The sequence below is a fragment of the Convolutriloba macropyga genome, chromosome 1, assembly GCF_964194025.1.
Source record: "Convolutriloba macropyga chromosome 1, txConMacr16.3, whole genome shotgun sequence".
Lineage (NCBI taxonomy): Eukaryota > Metazoa > Xenacoelomorpha > Acoela > Convolutidae > Convolutriloba > Convolutriloba macropyga.
In genome coordinates, this window is record NC_134468.1 from 77,639,719 (window position 1) to 77,655,799 (window position 16,081).

At 35.3% G+C, this 16,081-nt stretch overlaps 1 protein-coding gene across 2 annotated transcripts in view; it reads left to right on the forward strand.

Annotated features, from left to right (window-relative positions):
* The window catches only part of LOC142342925 (uncharacterized), a 243,881-nt gene that overhangs the window by 98,499 nt on the left and 129,301 nt on the right, over positions 1–16,081 (forward strand). For both annotated transcript variants that reach the window (XM_075394607.1, XM_075394614.1), the window contains 8 exons: positions 867–1,035; positions 1,288–1,380; positions 1,608–1,652; positions 2,273–2,499; positions 3,256–3,406; positions 9,295–9,434; positions 9,939–9,992; positions 10,534–10,798. In XM_075394607.1, coding sequence (XP_075250722.1) covers positions 867–1,035; positions 1,288–1,380; positions 1,608–1,652; positions 2,273–2,499; positions 3,256–3,406; positions 9,295–9,434; positions 9,939–9,992; positions 10,534–10,798 — 1,144 coding nt within the window. The remainder of the gene's footprint in view (positions 1–866; positions 1,036–1,287; positions 1,381–1,607; positions 1,653–2,272; positions 2,500–3,255; positions 3,407–9,294; positions 9,435–9,938; positions 9,993–10,533; positions 10,799–16,081) is intronic.

Here is a 16,081-nt window from a genome sequence, read left to right on the forward strand (position 1 = left end):
CTTCGGTCATTTTTTCCAATTTAAATCATGTGGTACAGTTTTGTATCTTGCTTGTTTTTTGTGATCGCAATTTTTGGGAAATTAATTGACTGTGGAACAGTATTTTTCTAGCTGCTTTTTTTCTTTTTTATTGAAAAGTTAAACTCTTTGCGGACATTCAACTGCAATAGAAGGGACGTAAAGTGTATCTAATTTATGAATTTCAAGTTTCACTAAAATAAAATCAGTTTCGGAAACTTATTTGTGCTCAGTAAAAGACAGATTCTCAATCATGGTCAGCAGATGTTTTTTGCATCGATTTGAATTCTCTTGTGAAAATGTTCACATAATTTCAGATAACTAGCAAATGCTAATACATAGTCCTTTAAGGTGGCTGTCTCGTCGACCAAAGAGAAGAGCGGTTGAATATAAAGTTCGGTTCGACAATTCGTTGATTCAAGTTTGATTTATGTAAATGAATTTTTGAGAGGATTTGAGTGCCCTAATCGTGAAAGTGCGTTTTTTCAATTTTGATTTCTATTCTAGTGAAATTCTTTCCGAACTTCGTACTTAATTGACCATTTAATGGATTAAACTCGCAAATTTTGCCAATGGGAAATTAATGCAAAAATGTTGAAAATTTAACTGAAAATAAGTAGGTTGTTTTTTAAGACAATAAGTGCGCCTTCAATTCCTACTCTTTGGAGACAATTCACATTATGTAATGCTAAAATTCAACTTTAGAGAATTTTTGGCTCTTTACCTGTATAAGCCAACAGAATAGCGCTAGAACATATAGACACCCCAACTATTGTAAGCATACCTTACTAGTCGCTCTAAATTTATCCTGGGGTAAATCGCGCTAGAGCTACTCTCTTAATGTGTAGTGAGTTGATCGAACGACTGGTGAGACAGGAAGACTTCAAAACTGCTCTGGATGTGTGCCAGAGAGTGGGTGAGGATGCGAGGCCAGTCAACAGGGCCAGGGGGTTTGCTGCGTTGCGCAATGGCTCCCTCATCGAGGCCAGAGACTGTCTCAAAAAGTGTCTCGAAGATGTACGTCGCTCTCTTTTCTCTCTTTTTAGTATCAAAAATGTGGATCTATTCTCTTTCAGTGGCGTTTTTCGAGCGACTTGTTTGCAAATTGTGAATTGTTATAAAAATCGATACTACGTTTTAAAAAAATGCTCGAGAGGGCCTAAAGTTATATGTCCAATTAGTTTGAAGCTGAAGTGTGGTTTTGTTCATGATAAAGCGATGCATAATTTGTTGAACCATCTTTAAGATTTTTTGTTCGTCTTGTTTCAGAAGCAGTCTGTGAAGAATGAGAAACTAGTTAATGAGATTGTGCTGGAGTTAGAGTCGAACTGTCTCCCGCCCCCATCTCACGTTTTCAACACGGTACCATTTTCGTTTTCCTCAATTCTGGATACATTTACTGGATTCTTTGTTCTTCCCAATTACAGGCCCACCAAAATATATAGTCTGCATCGTTTTGGTGTAATTACGGTAAGTTGGGGGTCTTAAGTTCTTGCATAACTAAGCTGAAGGGGGGGGTATTATGAGAAAGATTTGAAAGATTTGATTGGTTGGTAGTGTTTGTATAATTTGTATTGGTTCTGTTTCAGTATGATGACTTTTTCAACCACATGGAGGAGGAAGTGACATCACAGGTAGGCTAAAGAGAAACTGTTTTTAACCGCGTGTAGTGGTAGACACCAAAGGTTGTTGCGTTCATCATTTTAATTAGCAGCAATTGTTTGTTCAATTGCGAGATACGGAAGCTAGTCTTATCTTAATTTCGGTACTGTCACGAAAAATAGAGCTCTTTGTGAACGAAAGTTAAATAGAACAGATTTTCACCTAAAAAACTCACGTGCACATTTTAGAATGCCGAAAGTCTGCAGAGCTAGAAGTTAAAATGCCAGAAGTTGCTACTTAGCCAGAAGTTGAATTCCGTTGACTTTCGTCGTTTTAAAACGTGCGCTTTTCGTGTTTTAAGCATGGTTACGTGACTCTGCAGAAATTCTGACTTAATATCTATAAACGTCAGAAGTTTGCAGTGACTTCAAGCACAGTCACGTAACCATTACAAGAATCCTTGCCGGCAGTTTGCGTTACATAACTGAAATTCCACAAAGTTAACTTTTTTGAATTTGACTTTTCAGACTTCTGACAAGTATAATGTTTGGCTTAAAACCCTTAAACCATTCCACAATGAACCTCTTAAAACCATTGAATGCCGTAGAACAATTTGAAGCGAATAGTTAAGAATTGTTTTTTTTTGTTTTAGAAGCCAGTGATGATTGGCAGATCCGAGAAGAGACAGCAGTGTGTGTACTACGTTAAAAAGTTCCTGCCTGTGCGCTACTTGGTTCTCTTCTACGCACACAGGAGAGACCTCAGAGCAGCAGTGGACATCTTCATGCAGGAGGAGGAGGACGCTGCTCTCCTTACAATTGAACACTTTGCCACCTGTCTCTTCAAGGTCGTCTACGAACTGGGGGAGAAGTACGAAGGGTGGGTGTTTCAACAAACCCAGGACTAAGAGATCATATGTTACCATAGCAGATATTTTCTGCCCCCTCCCACTGTTTTTACCCTAACTTGCAAAATATGTTTTGTCATATAGCAAGTTACCATATGAAAAAATAGCACGTGCGCCTGGGAATCGTAAAAGGGATCTTTTCTGTTTGCCCCCCCCCCCCCCCAAGCTTAGTGGGCGCATATTATTTACACCCCCCAGACGCACGTGCCTTATTATTACATAATGATTTACTATGTAATAACACATGCTCTGTAACGGGGGGCCGCATAAGGTACTGGGGGGCACAAACGGAAAAGATCCCGTAAAAGTTATATTCTCAAGTTGGGGTGGAGAATTGTGCCTAATAGGTCCCCACGAGTGCCGTTTATGACATGCAGGTTCAAATTATGCGTTGTTAACTGACACGAAAGCTGAGGCTGTTATCAATCTCATCGTGATTATTTTACGAACCGAAGGGTGGTTATAGCGACCGTCTTTAGTTTATGAATCGGTGATTTCTAATTAGGTCGAATACGGACTGGGAGATAAACCCGATGGTTGGGTGCAACAACAAACCCAGGGTATATGTCCCCCCTCCTGGTGTTGTTTATGATCCACAACTACAAATTATTTTGTAATGTAGCTTATTACTGTACATAAAAGCACATGCCCATGGGAGGCGTTAATGTTTGCATCTTATGGTAAATCTTTATAATAGCAGATTTTCAAATTGTTTTTTTTTAATATAGCTACCTGTATATTGAGGAGTTGTTGAGTGAGATGAAAGGGAGAGAGAAGAGTGTGAACACTTGGAGGAAGTACCTCCTCCCCATTGCAACTTCTTCGTCTTCTTCCCACTATAGCAGTAGGGTCCTATACCACGTACATCTTTACTTGCAGGCAAGTACCCACCCGTCTTTATTTCAATTTGTTTTGTTCTAAAAAATCAGAGCACTGGAGTAGGTTTTGTTATCCGCTCGTCTGGGCCTGTAAATATTATGTACATACTGAGATTTTTTTCTGAAGAGACACAAACGGAAGAAATCTTTTTGTTTACTTCAAGAACATTTCCCGAATTAAAATTGGGAGCAACTTAAATGCTTGAATTAAAAACTGAACAGGGATTATATTTCCTCTCAGAAGTCTTAAGATAGCTATGTAATTACATATTTTCAAAGAAAGAAAGAAAGAATTAATTTCGTTATTGTGATACAAATCAACAAAAAGCGAGGACAGATAACGAGATCAAGCGGATCTGCTATTTCAATCTGCCACTAATTACAAATTAACATAATCACGTAACAATCATAATGTATTAAAAACCTAGTAGCACCATTTAAATTCAGTGCATCTCGAACTAACAAACAATTGGAGTAGTATTAATGATATGTATTTCTAAAGAGATTAATGCAAAGTCCAGCGGGGAAAGGAAATTGTTACTATAAAAGATGATCCAGGACTTTTATTCGAATATGAACCTTGTTAGTTCATAATTATTGACTAAATAGGAGTTTATTACTTGGTAGCAAAAATTGGATAATTTCTTTCCAGAAGACAAATCCAAGTCTGAAGAAATAACTCCAATTTTAATCAGTCTGTTATAAAGTTTAGCATCTCGATACCAAATGGAATTTTTATCGATCTTTCGTTTACAAAAGGACTCTTCTAACAATTTCAAATTGGAACTTCTGGTCACCCTTACGCAGAATTGTTTAAAAGTGAGAAGATTATTGCAAAAATCTTGTGTGTGTTGACTGTTTATAGCTTCCAGAACAAACTTGAGAAGTTCGTAAATGTGTAGTTCATAAACTGTTAAGATTGAATTCTTCGAAAATAAGTCGTCGCAGTAATCGCGTATTTTTCTGAAGTGAATAAACTTAAGTATCTTTTTTGTAGAAGAGAGATGGGTTTTAGAGACGAGTAGCTGCAGCAACAATAAACTAAAGCACAATACTGCAAAATAGGAGCAACATTAGTAATATAATATTCTAACAGCTTTTTTGTTGTATATAATGTCTGCGCTTAGAGACGATTCCACATTGCTTTCTGAGTCTTTCCTCCACATAGTCAATATGGGACTGATATGAGAGTTTTCTGTCTAAATTTATTCCTATGTATTTGCACACAGGTTTCACTGGTATATTATCGGAGTTCATGTAAAATGTCGTGTCTACGGATAGTGCGTTCAGATTCATCTGAACTGTTTTTTCTAAATTTAGTACTAATTTGTTCCTTTCGAGCCAATCATTGATTGCTTCAAGAACTGATCAATTTCTTTCGTAGTACATCCTATGGTTTCAATATTTGTATCATCGGCAAAAAGAATAATGTTAACACTTTTACAGACGTTTGGCATGTCATTGATATAAATGGGAAACAATAACGGTCCTAAAATTGATCCTTGAGGAACTCCTTGGTTAATATCTCTCCAAGTTGATGATACTCCATTTACTTCAACTCTTTGATATCTGTTTTCCAAATATGATTTTAACCAACTCAAACAATTACCTCTTAGTCCGTATCTTTCAAGTTTATAAAGTAAGATATCGCGGTTAATTGTGTCAAAAGCTTTCTTTAGGTCTAGAAAAAAAAACATAAAACGTTTGAAGAGCTCTGTCCCATTCTCACTTTCTCAGTAAATTCAACTAACGCATCAACTTTACAATGTTTAGACCTAAAGCCTAATTGTTTACAGTAAAAGAGTTGTCGTGATTCGAAGTAATAGTAAATTCGATTAAAAACAACACGCTCATTAATTTTACTCCAGGCAATTAGAAGTGAAATTGGCCGTTAGTTGTTTTCTTTCAGTTTGCAATCTCCTTTATGTAGTTGGAAAACTTTTGCTTTTGCCAATTCTTTTGGGAAAATTCCACTCTGAATAGAAAAATTAATCAAGAAGACTAAGTATTGTATTACTACTTCCATCGAAGTCTTAATTAGAACATTATTTATTAGATCATCGCCTGACGAAATTTTGTTGTCCAGCTGCGCCACAATTCCCATTACTTCGATTTTAGTTGTCTGGTGAAAAAAACATAGAGGTTTCTTCAGATGGAAAATTCGGAGTAAAAGACTTTTTTAGGTGTTTACTTATGTTATATCCAATAGTAGCTAAGAATTTATTGAACAAATTTGCATTATCTTCATCTGTTGGTTCAATTTTATTGTTGAAGCCTGAGCTCAGAAGCGGTATATTAGTTGAATTTGAAGATTTGCCTTTCAACTCATTTAGAAGTTTGAAAGTCTGTCCAGAATTTCCTAAACAAGAAATAAATTTATTCAGATAGAAGGACCTGTTTGCCATTTTTATTTCCTGCTCAAGCAAATGTCTTCGATTTCTAAACTGCTCAAGTAGATTCGTGTTATCCTTTTCTCTTTTCCATTTGGAGTGTGCCTCTTTTCGCTTGCTTCGTAAATTCTTTAAACGTTTATTAAACAATAAGGGCATTTTGGATTTCTTCTTTGCAATTCTTTTTGGAGCAAAAAAATCAGTTACTTCACGGCAATGTCGAGAAAATTCGCTGAAAGCTGAGCAAGGACAATTGTTTCGATATATGAGATCTTCATTGGCTTGTATATGTTTAGCAATGATTTTTTATATTCAAGTACAAGACTAGGGCTTTTTGTAAAACTAATGTCACGAAAAAACTTTCTGGTATTTTCTCGTTCAATTTTTGCTTACAGCATTATTTTAACTGGGTAATGATCAGTAATACCTTGCATTTCAAGCACTTCCACTTTTTCATTAAACAAGTTGTGATAAATAAAATGGTCCAAGTATGTTTTTGAGCTTAGGGTCACTCGTGTTGCTTCGAGAGGTTTTATATTGAAATTATTTGCTTCAATGCCGTTTAAATAGTTTTGAGTTAGTCGGTTTCTTGAGCTTATGTTGAGGTTCATATCCCCACAAACGATCATTGGTTGATTGGCTGAGTTATTGTTTTCTAAAATTCGATCGAATTTTTCAACGAAGTCAATTTTATTCGTTCTGGGTGGATTGTAAATAACAGCTAATCTCAATTTGTAACCGTTTATATTAACATCAGCAAAAAGTGATTCATCAAAAATTGTTTCGCGTTCCTTAATAATTCAGCAGCTTGGTTTGCATTGAATCATTACCCCACCCTCTCTAAATTTACGATTTTTTACAAGGAAACTCGTATATCCTGCAATTAGCATGCAACCAGGGTCGTCTTCATCAGTAAGCCATGTTTCCGTTATACACAGCACATCAGGTTGACACTGCTGACTTAAAACAAAAGCTTCCAGATCATTCAAATGCTTCCTAATTGATCTAATATTAACGTTTACAATATTTATGTAATTCAAAGGCTTGGTGTTATTTTTTACATTATCATTAGCGACGAAAAAAAATTTTGTTCGTTTTGATGCGAATCGGTTCTTATTTCCATTTGATTGGCTTCGGAAATAGTGTGGTCGTAATTTGTTTTTGAGGAAGACATCGAGTGATTGAAACAATCTAGCATTAATCTAACATTATAGTCAAGGCTTACTCCGGCTTCATAGAGATCATTGAACTTATAAGTTATTCCGTCAAATCTCCAAATGTAGAAGATTACACCCTCTCTCGACCACGCGTTTTTAATTCTCGGGTCAGTTTTTATCAAATTGAAAAAATTCAAACGCGCTCTATTTACGTCTTCGTAAATTCGTACATTTCCATATTTGCTAGACGACCTCAAATTTCGTTTACATCTGAGCATGTTAATCTTGCTGACACGTCTAGTAAACTTGACAATTACTGGTCTGTTTGCACTTTTTGATAGTAACCGATTTGCAATCGAAATATCTCTTTTATCGAGTTGAACATTCATTTCAGAAGCTAGTTCTCTGATCAAATTAGCCGTTTCCTCATAAGTTTCACGTTGTATTGATTGTAGCCCAATAATTTTAAGATTGTCCCTTCTATTGTATGTTTCAAGAATTTCTGTTTCTGAGAGTTTTTAATTTGGCGTCCGCAGCTTGTATATCCAGCTCACACTGCATTTCTGATCTCAGTTCATTTACTTTTTTGTCAACTATTTCGTCTATCGTCACTCTCAATTCGCTGCGAATCGTTTCCATGATAGTTGGAATAAGGCCAGTGATTGATTTGTGAACGCTCTCTTCAATTGATTTCACCACATCTGGTTCTAGTGAAATTTCATTTACGGGACTTAACACAGCACATCCTCTTTTTATTCCTTTATTAAGTGGTGTTTGTTGCTGTATCACAGGATGGTGTGTTTGTTTGCAAATTAAGCGAAGAGGGTGTTTTGCCTTGAAAATTTAAAGTTGGAAGGACCTCTTGGTTGTCGTTGCTCATTACTCCGCATTCCCATAAATCATCGTTAGTTGCCAATGCTTCATTTACCGATACATTGGGTTCACTCACTTCAAAGGCATTGTCTTGGCTCATATTTCTTTCAAATACATCGGATGTTTTGTGCAGTTGAAATTTCTGTGTATTGCAGGAAGATGTTTATATACAAAAGCACTAATTTCGAAACGAAAATAAACTTCCTTTCCAGAATTTGAGAAGAAAATAAGCAATTTGAGAGAACTAGAAGTAAAGTATATATTTGCTATCAACAGCGCCAAATGAACTGTTGAGGACAAACGGAATCAATATAATTTTCTGTACAATTAACACCGTCAGGTATTACCTTTAGAATAATATACTGACGTTGAGTAAGTCAAGGCAAGTATTGGCGAAAACTACTTTAATGATTGCATTAAAAAAATCACTAGATCTTTACAATCAGCGGCTTCAATCATCAGTTCCAAGATAACTAAATCTCTAAAACCGATTCAGGAAGCAGCGAGAGTAAAGGTATTGGAATCCAAAATACGAAATTTATTAGATTCAACAGAGGATTAAGAATGAAATCCAAGAAAAAACCGCACTAGTAATACTATTATAAACTAAATCAACAAGACAAAGGGCACAACTAACATTATTTCCTCGATTTCTTCTTGCTTTTTTTTCTGCTTTTTGATCGTTTCTTCAAAGTCAATTTATCTAATCTATCTTTGTGGCGCAATACCGTTCTCAATAATTTGATTTCGACTCGGGATGATGGATGTATTTGCTGTAGTTGTTGTTGATAATAATATGATGTTCGTTTGCGATGTGAAATAAGATGACGTTTGACACCCAAGATGGGGCAGATACTCAATTGGACCAGTTTATCGAATAAATCAGGTGTTCCAAATCTACGGTTGTAAACAATAGCTGTAAGTTTTTTCTCAAAAATCTTTAGCGAGTCGCTTAATTCATCAATTGAAAGAGGTCGATTCTTGTTGCTGTGATGCAGTGTAAAACTATTATTGATTAAATTGTGCCAAATAACTAGATCAGATCGCCTGTTCGAGGGGGGTTTTTTCAATAATAGTTGCAGGTTATGATTGTTTTCACAGTTGTTGTTTAGGCTGAGGCTCTTCTTTGAAAAAGTCTGACCAGTTAATTTCAACTTTCGTAGTGTCTGATGAGGTGTCCTGTTCACAGCATTAAAGAGACAGCTTGCACCAATGATAAGCACCATGGAAATAACATCAATCGAACCTCTAAAATCCCTTTACGGGCTCCCAGCTCTTGTTCGATTCGTCGATTATTCACTATACAACTGAAATGTCCTTATTAAATAGCAACGAATTGCTTTTTAATAAGTTTATCACAACAATTAGGCTAGTTCAGATAACTTAACTGTGTTCAAGTTGAGCAAATTGATTTAATTTAATAAAACATTGGAAACATTTCTTTGCAGTTCATTCTTATATGTTTTTAGGACTACGTTCGATGTATGGATGACTGCATAGACATGTACAGAGATATAGAGGCACTCAATTATGATGATCTCATGTCAAAAGAGGAGACAGTGATGACCAACTACAGCAACTGTCTCGCCAAAGCTATCGCCCACGCCAAGTTAGTCATTTTTTATCGCCCACGCCACGTTAATCTTTTTAATGGCCCACGAATGTTTTTTACGTATTTTTTTTTCACTTCTTAACATTTCAATCTTGCATGAAAAATTCCGAAGTTTATAACGGGATATTTTACTTGGTACTACAGAATCCCGACGTTGTAACCGGAGTGTCTGAAAAAATTGACGCTGAAAGGCAACAAATGAGTTATCGTTTTTAGAGGCTGGTTTTAAGGCCTGAATTATTTTGAGGATGTTTTTTTTCCAAATTTACTGTTTTTGTTCGTGTTGTAAAGTTTTTCAGAACTGTCTTTATTCTCAAGTTTTTCATTCAAGGCAGCTTAAACCGATTTCAGCGACCCATTCTGGTTTCACCCCTTCGAATTTTAGAGTTCCTTGAAAGGATGAACCGCCTGTAGAACCCAAATAAGCATTGCCTATTTGTCCATAAAAACAAAAACTTTTTGCCGTGTTCTCCTGCTGCAGCGCCACTTTTTCCATTTCAGAGTCAACTTCAGGATGGAAGGCAACAAATACTTGTCACTCGGGGAGCTCAATGAGTAAGTAGACTTTGAAATGACTTTATAAATTGACACTATCACCTTTTGATCATGCAATAGCAAAACTTAAGACCTGTATTCCTTTTGCTACATTTTTTTGCTTATCGTTAAACTTCAGATTTTTGAATACATCGCACATTCAACTGATGTTCCTGATGTCTGTGTCTTAGACTCCCCATTGCTTTTCTACTCAATCAACTTTTGTAGTAAATATCTTTATCTTGATACTTTGAGTTCCTTTAGTATTCAGCATATCTGTTTTCTGGGTGGTAATTATTTCGTCCGCCAACACCCCATCCCCCTGAATTGCCATGCGTCCATCTTTAATAATTTTATTGGTTTTTAATAATTTTACTGGCTAGTCCCATCTGCAATCAGGCTGTGCAAACTATATATTTTTCAAAAAGAGCACAAAGTTGTGTCACACATGGCACATCGTTATGAGTTTTTTTCTGGTTTTCTGGGTGGGAGGGGGGTTAGTTCGGTCTCTGATTCTTATGATGAATTTTGCTTGGTTTCAAGGTCATTGAACTCAATTTAGGTGCCAATTGAAATTTAATCTTCACAAGGACGTTCAAGCCTTCTTATCGGCTAACGAGCTGCAGAGGTCAGCCACAATAGGGTCGGTAGATGAAGAAGAAAAGGAAATCAAAGCTGCTAGTGGTCATGGCGGAGAGAACAGCCTTGAGTTGAAGAAGCTACCGAAACTTCTCACTGACTACTCCTCTCAGCTCAAGATTTGCTGTGACCTCTATGTCCAGTTCCAAAGTGGCAAGGGATTCGAGCTGGCTACCAAAATTTTGAAAGTCAGTTGCTCTTGCTCACTTTTTTGAGGAAAAGAAATAATTAAAAATAAAAAATCCGATACATAGTTTCTCTGTGAAACGTTACAAAGTTCAAGCGAGCTCTCAAACTCTTGCGTGTAGGTTTTAAAATTCCAGATAAAAATTACAGGGCCAGATTCCAGAACTGCCGATTTTTGTAAATAATGTATCAGATTTTACAACATGGGTGTTCCTAGTAAGGTAGACGCTACACGGTTCACGACGATGCTTAATTTTCTCAATGATTTCATCAAAGTGACGGAGCTTATATTTCTAGCATAATTAAATGACTTATGAATATAGCTGCGAAGCTGTAAGCTGAGCGGAGCTATATTATGGTGCTCTTGATTTTTACAATTTAAAGAATTTTAATTGTATTGGGGCGCTGTCTTCTTTACGACTTGAAGAGGAGTATTGGAGAAGTCCTTTTTATAATCAATTTTAGTGGAGTGAATTTTGAAGCCGGAAATGAAACACGTGAAAAAATTTGGAGTAATTTTGTTGCTGAACAAAATGAAGAGTGGAAATGAAAAGAGAGTGGTTTTTTGTTCATATCGCTGTTTTATAGAGAGCTAGAAATTGAGGTGTGAAAAAAATTCTGTAAGCGAGCAAAATTTTTTGTTCACGTGCTGCATTTTAAAGCAATTTTTTTATTTTGTTTTGGTTAAGAGGTTTGGTTATGATTTTGTTTTGGTGTTAGGCTGGCTCTGCTGGTGGTTTGAAGATTTTTGGAAATCCATATGATTTATATGTTAATTCGGAGGTCTTTCATTTATTCTGCTGATTTTCGGGGTAATTTTTGAGTTTTTTTATCGATTGTTTTGTTTTACTGGCTCAAATGGGTATTAAAAAGACCCCTTCTACTTGAACAAATTTTAGATAACAATTGGTTACGGTTTTGTGGATATAAATCAGGATATAAATCATTTTTTGTTGAGAAATATGACAAAAAATGGCGAAAATTGGAACTATTTTCTTAATATTTTGCAGTTTTTCTTTTTTTTGTGTGTGTTTTTTCGACAAGTTTCTTAGCCTATTATGACTTGCTCATTGTTTTGTGAGCATCTGGATGCTCTATTGGCTGAACAGAAGTTTTCTTTGGATTTATATTTTTTTTGTAATATTAAAAAATTTATTAACTTTTTCCAGTTTTTTGGTTTTTAAGAGATTTTTCATACTTTGGCTTCAAATATTTTTAAAAAATATACATAAGTGGTTTCAGCAAGTACTATTTGTTTTGATGTAGTTATTTTGGCAGAGATAGTTATTTGGGGACCTCAATTTATAACAAAATTTGGTCAGATTTTCTAAATATTTTTACAGATTTGATTTTCTTGTTTTTACTTTTTTGTTTAATGGTTTTGTTTCAAGATACTCATAAATTAGTTGAGGTGCGTTTTTGTCTGATGAATATCTGGATGGCGGTTAAAAGGCTTTCCACTTCAGGTCGTTTCCGGAATTCTTCCGGCTTTGTTTTTTTAAGGTCTGTTCACACATTTTCATGATTTTTGAAGTCAAATTGGTGTAGTGAATTTGGTCACGCCGAAACAGGACGTAGAGCGAAAAAGCGAGTGGTTTTGTGGCGTGAAATTTTTTTCGCTCTTATTTTAAAGTAGAGTGAGAAAACGGTGTTTGAACAAAAATTTGCTTTCTCTCTAGTGTTTTTTTGTTCGCATGCGGCAGTTTCACTTTGATTTTCTGTTTTTTTTTAAAATTTTTTTGATCTGATTTTTTATAGAAATGATTTTCCCAATTCACTCATAGTCCGTTCTAGGTGTAGTTTGTTGTTTAGTCAATGAAAATACTTTGCACTGTACGTCAGGACTTGTCCTGCTATGTTTTTTGTTTCGTCGTCTGACGTTCGTTTTCGTTTTACATTTGTTGACACAGCAAAGTTCAAAAAGTCAATTTTTCTGAATTACTTCTTCCTCTCAATAACGGCTTTTGCGCGCGTGACGTTATTTCTCAGTCTTTCTTGCAAAGGTTTTAAGATCGTTTGCGTGATTAGATTTTGATCATACGTGACTTACCTTACTCAATAAAAGGACTTTTGCACTTTAAATCTGAAATTTAGTTTGAATTAATTTAAGGTCAAAGGAGCTCATATGTGTAATAAAGTTTGCTAATGAAAGGCTTCTGTGCAATGAAGTTTAGCAAGCATTATTAATTTATCGCTGAATGTTTTTACATAGCTTTTTGAGCGGCGTCGATACCTTTTTCAACTTACATCTGTATCTGTTTCTACGTCTTATATGGCACGCAAGTCTATTCTTTCGCAGCTATTCCGGTAATCTGCCGGCTAGGTTATTGCGTTTTAAAACTTAATAAGAGATTTTGCTCAACTAGATTTTTTCTACGTCTTCTTTCCTTTAGAATAGCAGTGCGCTATATATTTCACTTTATAATATGATGGCTAACTGCTCGACCGTTTTGCTTGACTGTTTTTGCGCTTTTTTCCCATAACGTTCTTTCAATCTAACGCTTGACTTGTTGATTTGCGTGTAATTTATTTTGCCTTCATTCAAAATTAGGTCTGTTGCTAAATCAAAGGTGATTGTAAGATAGGAGATTTCAAGGCACTAATAGCCGAGTGTTGAATGCTTTAGTGGAGAACGCAGGAGGTCAGTGGAGTGAACCCCTCAGGAGCCAGAAAATTTTTTACATCAATTTATCTTTTTATCTAGGCTAAAGCCTCCTCTATATTAAATTAGCCCGCCTTTCATTCAACAGCAGTTTGTCCAACATAAATCGGTTAGTTTTTTAAGCGTTCCGATGGACTGTTTTTCAGTAGCTGTGTCTGATCAAAGTTTTTTGCTAAGATCTGTGCGAAAAGGAAGTGCTTTCAAAACTGCGCTTTCCGTCAACTTTTGGTATTCCTTCGGTTTTGTGTTTTTAAGGGATGTAATGCTGCATACATTTTTTTGTGAAACTCAAGAATGTGACACATAATTTTTGCGGTGTGTTTTGTAAGAAATTCAAGATTTTTTCATACCTGTGAAGGGGTTTGTTACTATAAAAGATTTTACATCCACTTTTATTGTGTATATAACTTAGAAGTTCGTTTGAAGCTATTTCCTTGTCTTATCAGAACAGCAAACAGCGGAAGACAAACGATTAATGAAATTTTCTGAGTATTTTAAATTAGAATGAGAAGAATTGTTTTGTTAAATTTGTTTTGTAAATAAGGGAGATTTTTTTAGATGTGGCAACTTAATTTCAATTTATCAAAATCTGATATCTCGGCAATTGGGTCCAAATATTTTTAAAGTAAAGGTTAGGTTTACAATTTTTAAAAGGGGAACCTGCTGATCAGAGTGACAATAATTTCAAAGAATTCATTTGAGCCTTTAAGTTTTAATTTCAAAACTTTCCGGTAGAATCAAGACTTGCAAAAATGCGAATCCTTAATTCATGAGATTATTATTTCCGTTGAGCTGAATAGAAATAAAATAGCTGTTGTGAAGGTCGCGCAAATTCTCCCTCTTTTTTGAAGCTTTGCTAAAGTTTTTGCGAATTTTTTACTGACAAATTATTGACAAAACACTCCAAAATCGAAGGAATGGGAGACCGGTTTTGTCATTTGGAAATTTTTTCAAACACAAAATAAACTGTATCAATCATTGTATCAAGCTGCAACAATCTCTGCCCTAGGTAATTACAGATTAACTGCGCATTTTTTTCTATTTAAAAAAAGTTTAAATATAATTTTTAGTTTTCTTTTTATCATGTTCAAAATTTTCTTTCAAGCGCAATTGTTTTCTCATATATCAAAAATAAGCAGTTTTAAATGTGTATTTATAACTAAGAGAACCCTGAGGGAATTCACTGTTCAAAAGTTTATCGACTTTTCCGTGGAAAATATAACTGCAAATCTAGAAAACGTGAATTTTTTGCTTTGTTTCATTTTGCACCAATATAAAAAAAACTTGCCTTGTTTGAAGTTTGCTTTTTAAGTTAATGAGTCCTCTAGAATATTTTATGTGTAGTTGACCATTCAGACTAAAATGTTTTTTGTACATAAATTTTTCAGCGGTCCTTTTTTGTGCATCGATCTCTCTTTATCTTGAAAATTAGAGAAAATCGTGAAAGGTTTCTATGCTATCACTACTTCAATGCTGCTGAAAGTTTTTTGACACTCGAAGTTTATGATCCGTTGTTTTTGTTTTATTAATAGCCGCACAGCGATAGCTGGGGCTATTATTGGCCTTCTCTTGGGTTTTTTTACAATCCAAAGAATTTGAATTGTATTGGGGCGATGTCTTTTTTTTTAAGATCTGTTCTCACATTTTCATGATTCTTGAAGTCAAATTGGAGTGGTGATTTTGGTAACGCCGAAACAGGAAGTGGAGCTAAAAAGCGAGTATTTTTGCGGCGTGAATTTTTGTTGCTCTAATTTCAAAGTAGAGTGAGACAACTGTGTTTGAACAAAAATTCGTTTTCTCGCTAGTGGTTTTTTGTTCACATGCGGCACTTTCACTTTGGTTTTTACTAGTTTTTCGATTTTTTGGATCGGATTTTTTCCGAAATGGTTTTTTCAATCTATTCATAGTACATTCCAGGTCTAGTTTTTGTTTAGTCAATTAAAATTCTTTGAATTGTACGTCAGGACTTGTCCTGCTATGTTTTTTATATTTTGTCGTCGCGATTTTTGTTACGACCAGATGACGTCACAACCACTTCAAATCTGCTTTTTGTTCAGTCGTTCATGCAATTTCAACTGAAGTGCGTGGGTGACGTCATTTTTCGCTCTTAGTGGAGAGAGTTTTTTTGTTCATTTGCGTGATTAAATTTTTGGTCACACTTGACTTACCTCACTCGCAAAAATGACTTCCTCACTTTGAAATTGACTTTTATTTACTTTAATTCAAAAAGATAAGGTCAAATGGGTGTGTGTTACTCTAAATGAAGAGAGCAGTTATTAGAGAGCAACTAATAAAGCCAGCAAAAACTTATATAGATTTTAACATATCAGCCTTCAATGAAAAGACGATTTTTTTTGGTCTGTCTTTTTTCCTGTTTTTTTTTGAGAATGGAGATTTACAAAGCTATTGCGGCTATTTTCTGGCAATCTGCCAGCTATGTTTTTTTGATAGCTTGCTTTTTGAAAAAAAAAATTTTATTTATCGTACTCCAAATGTCTAGTATTGCGAACACTTGTCAATTCGCCTTTTCTAATTAGCAGGTCAATTCGCAGGATTTTGACCTGTCAGTTCGCAGGATTCTGAATAGGCGAATAGTTCTTAGTCGCTTACCATAAGTTGTTTT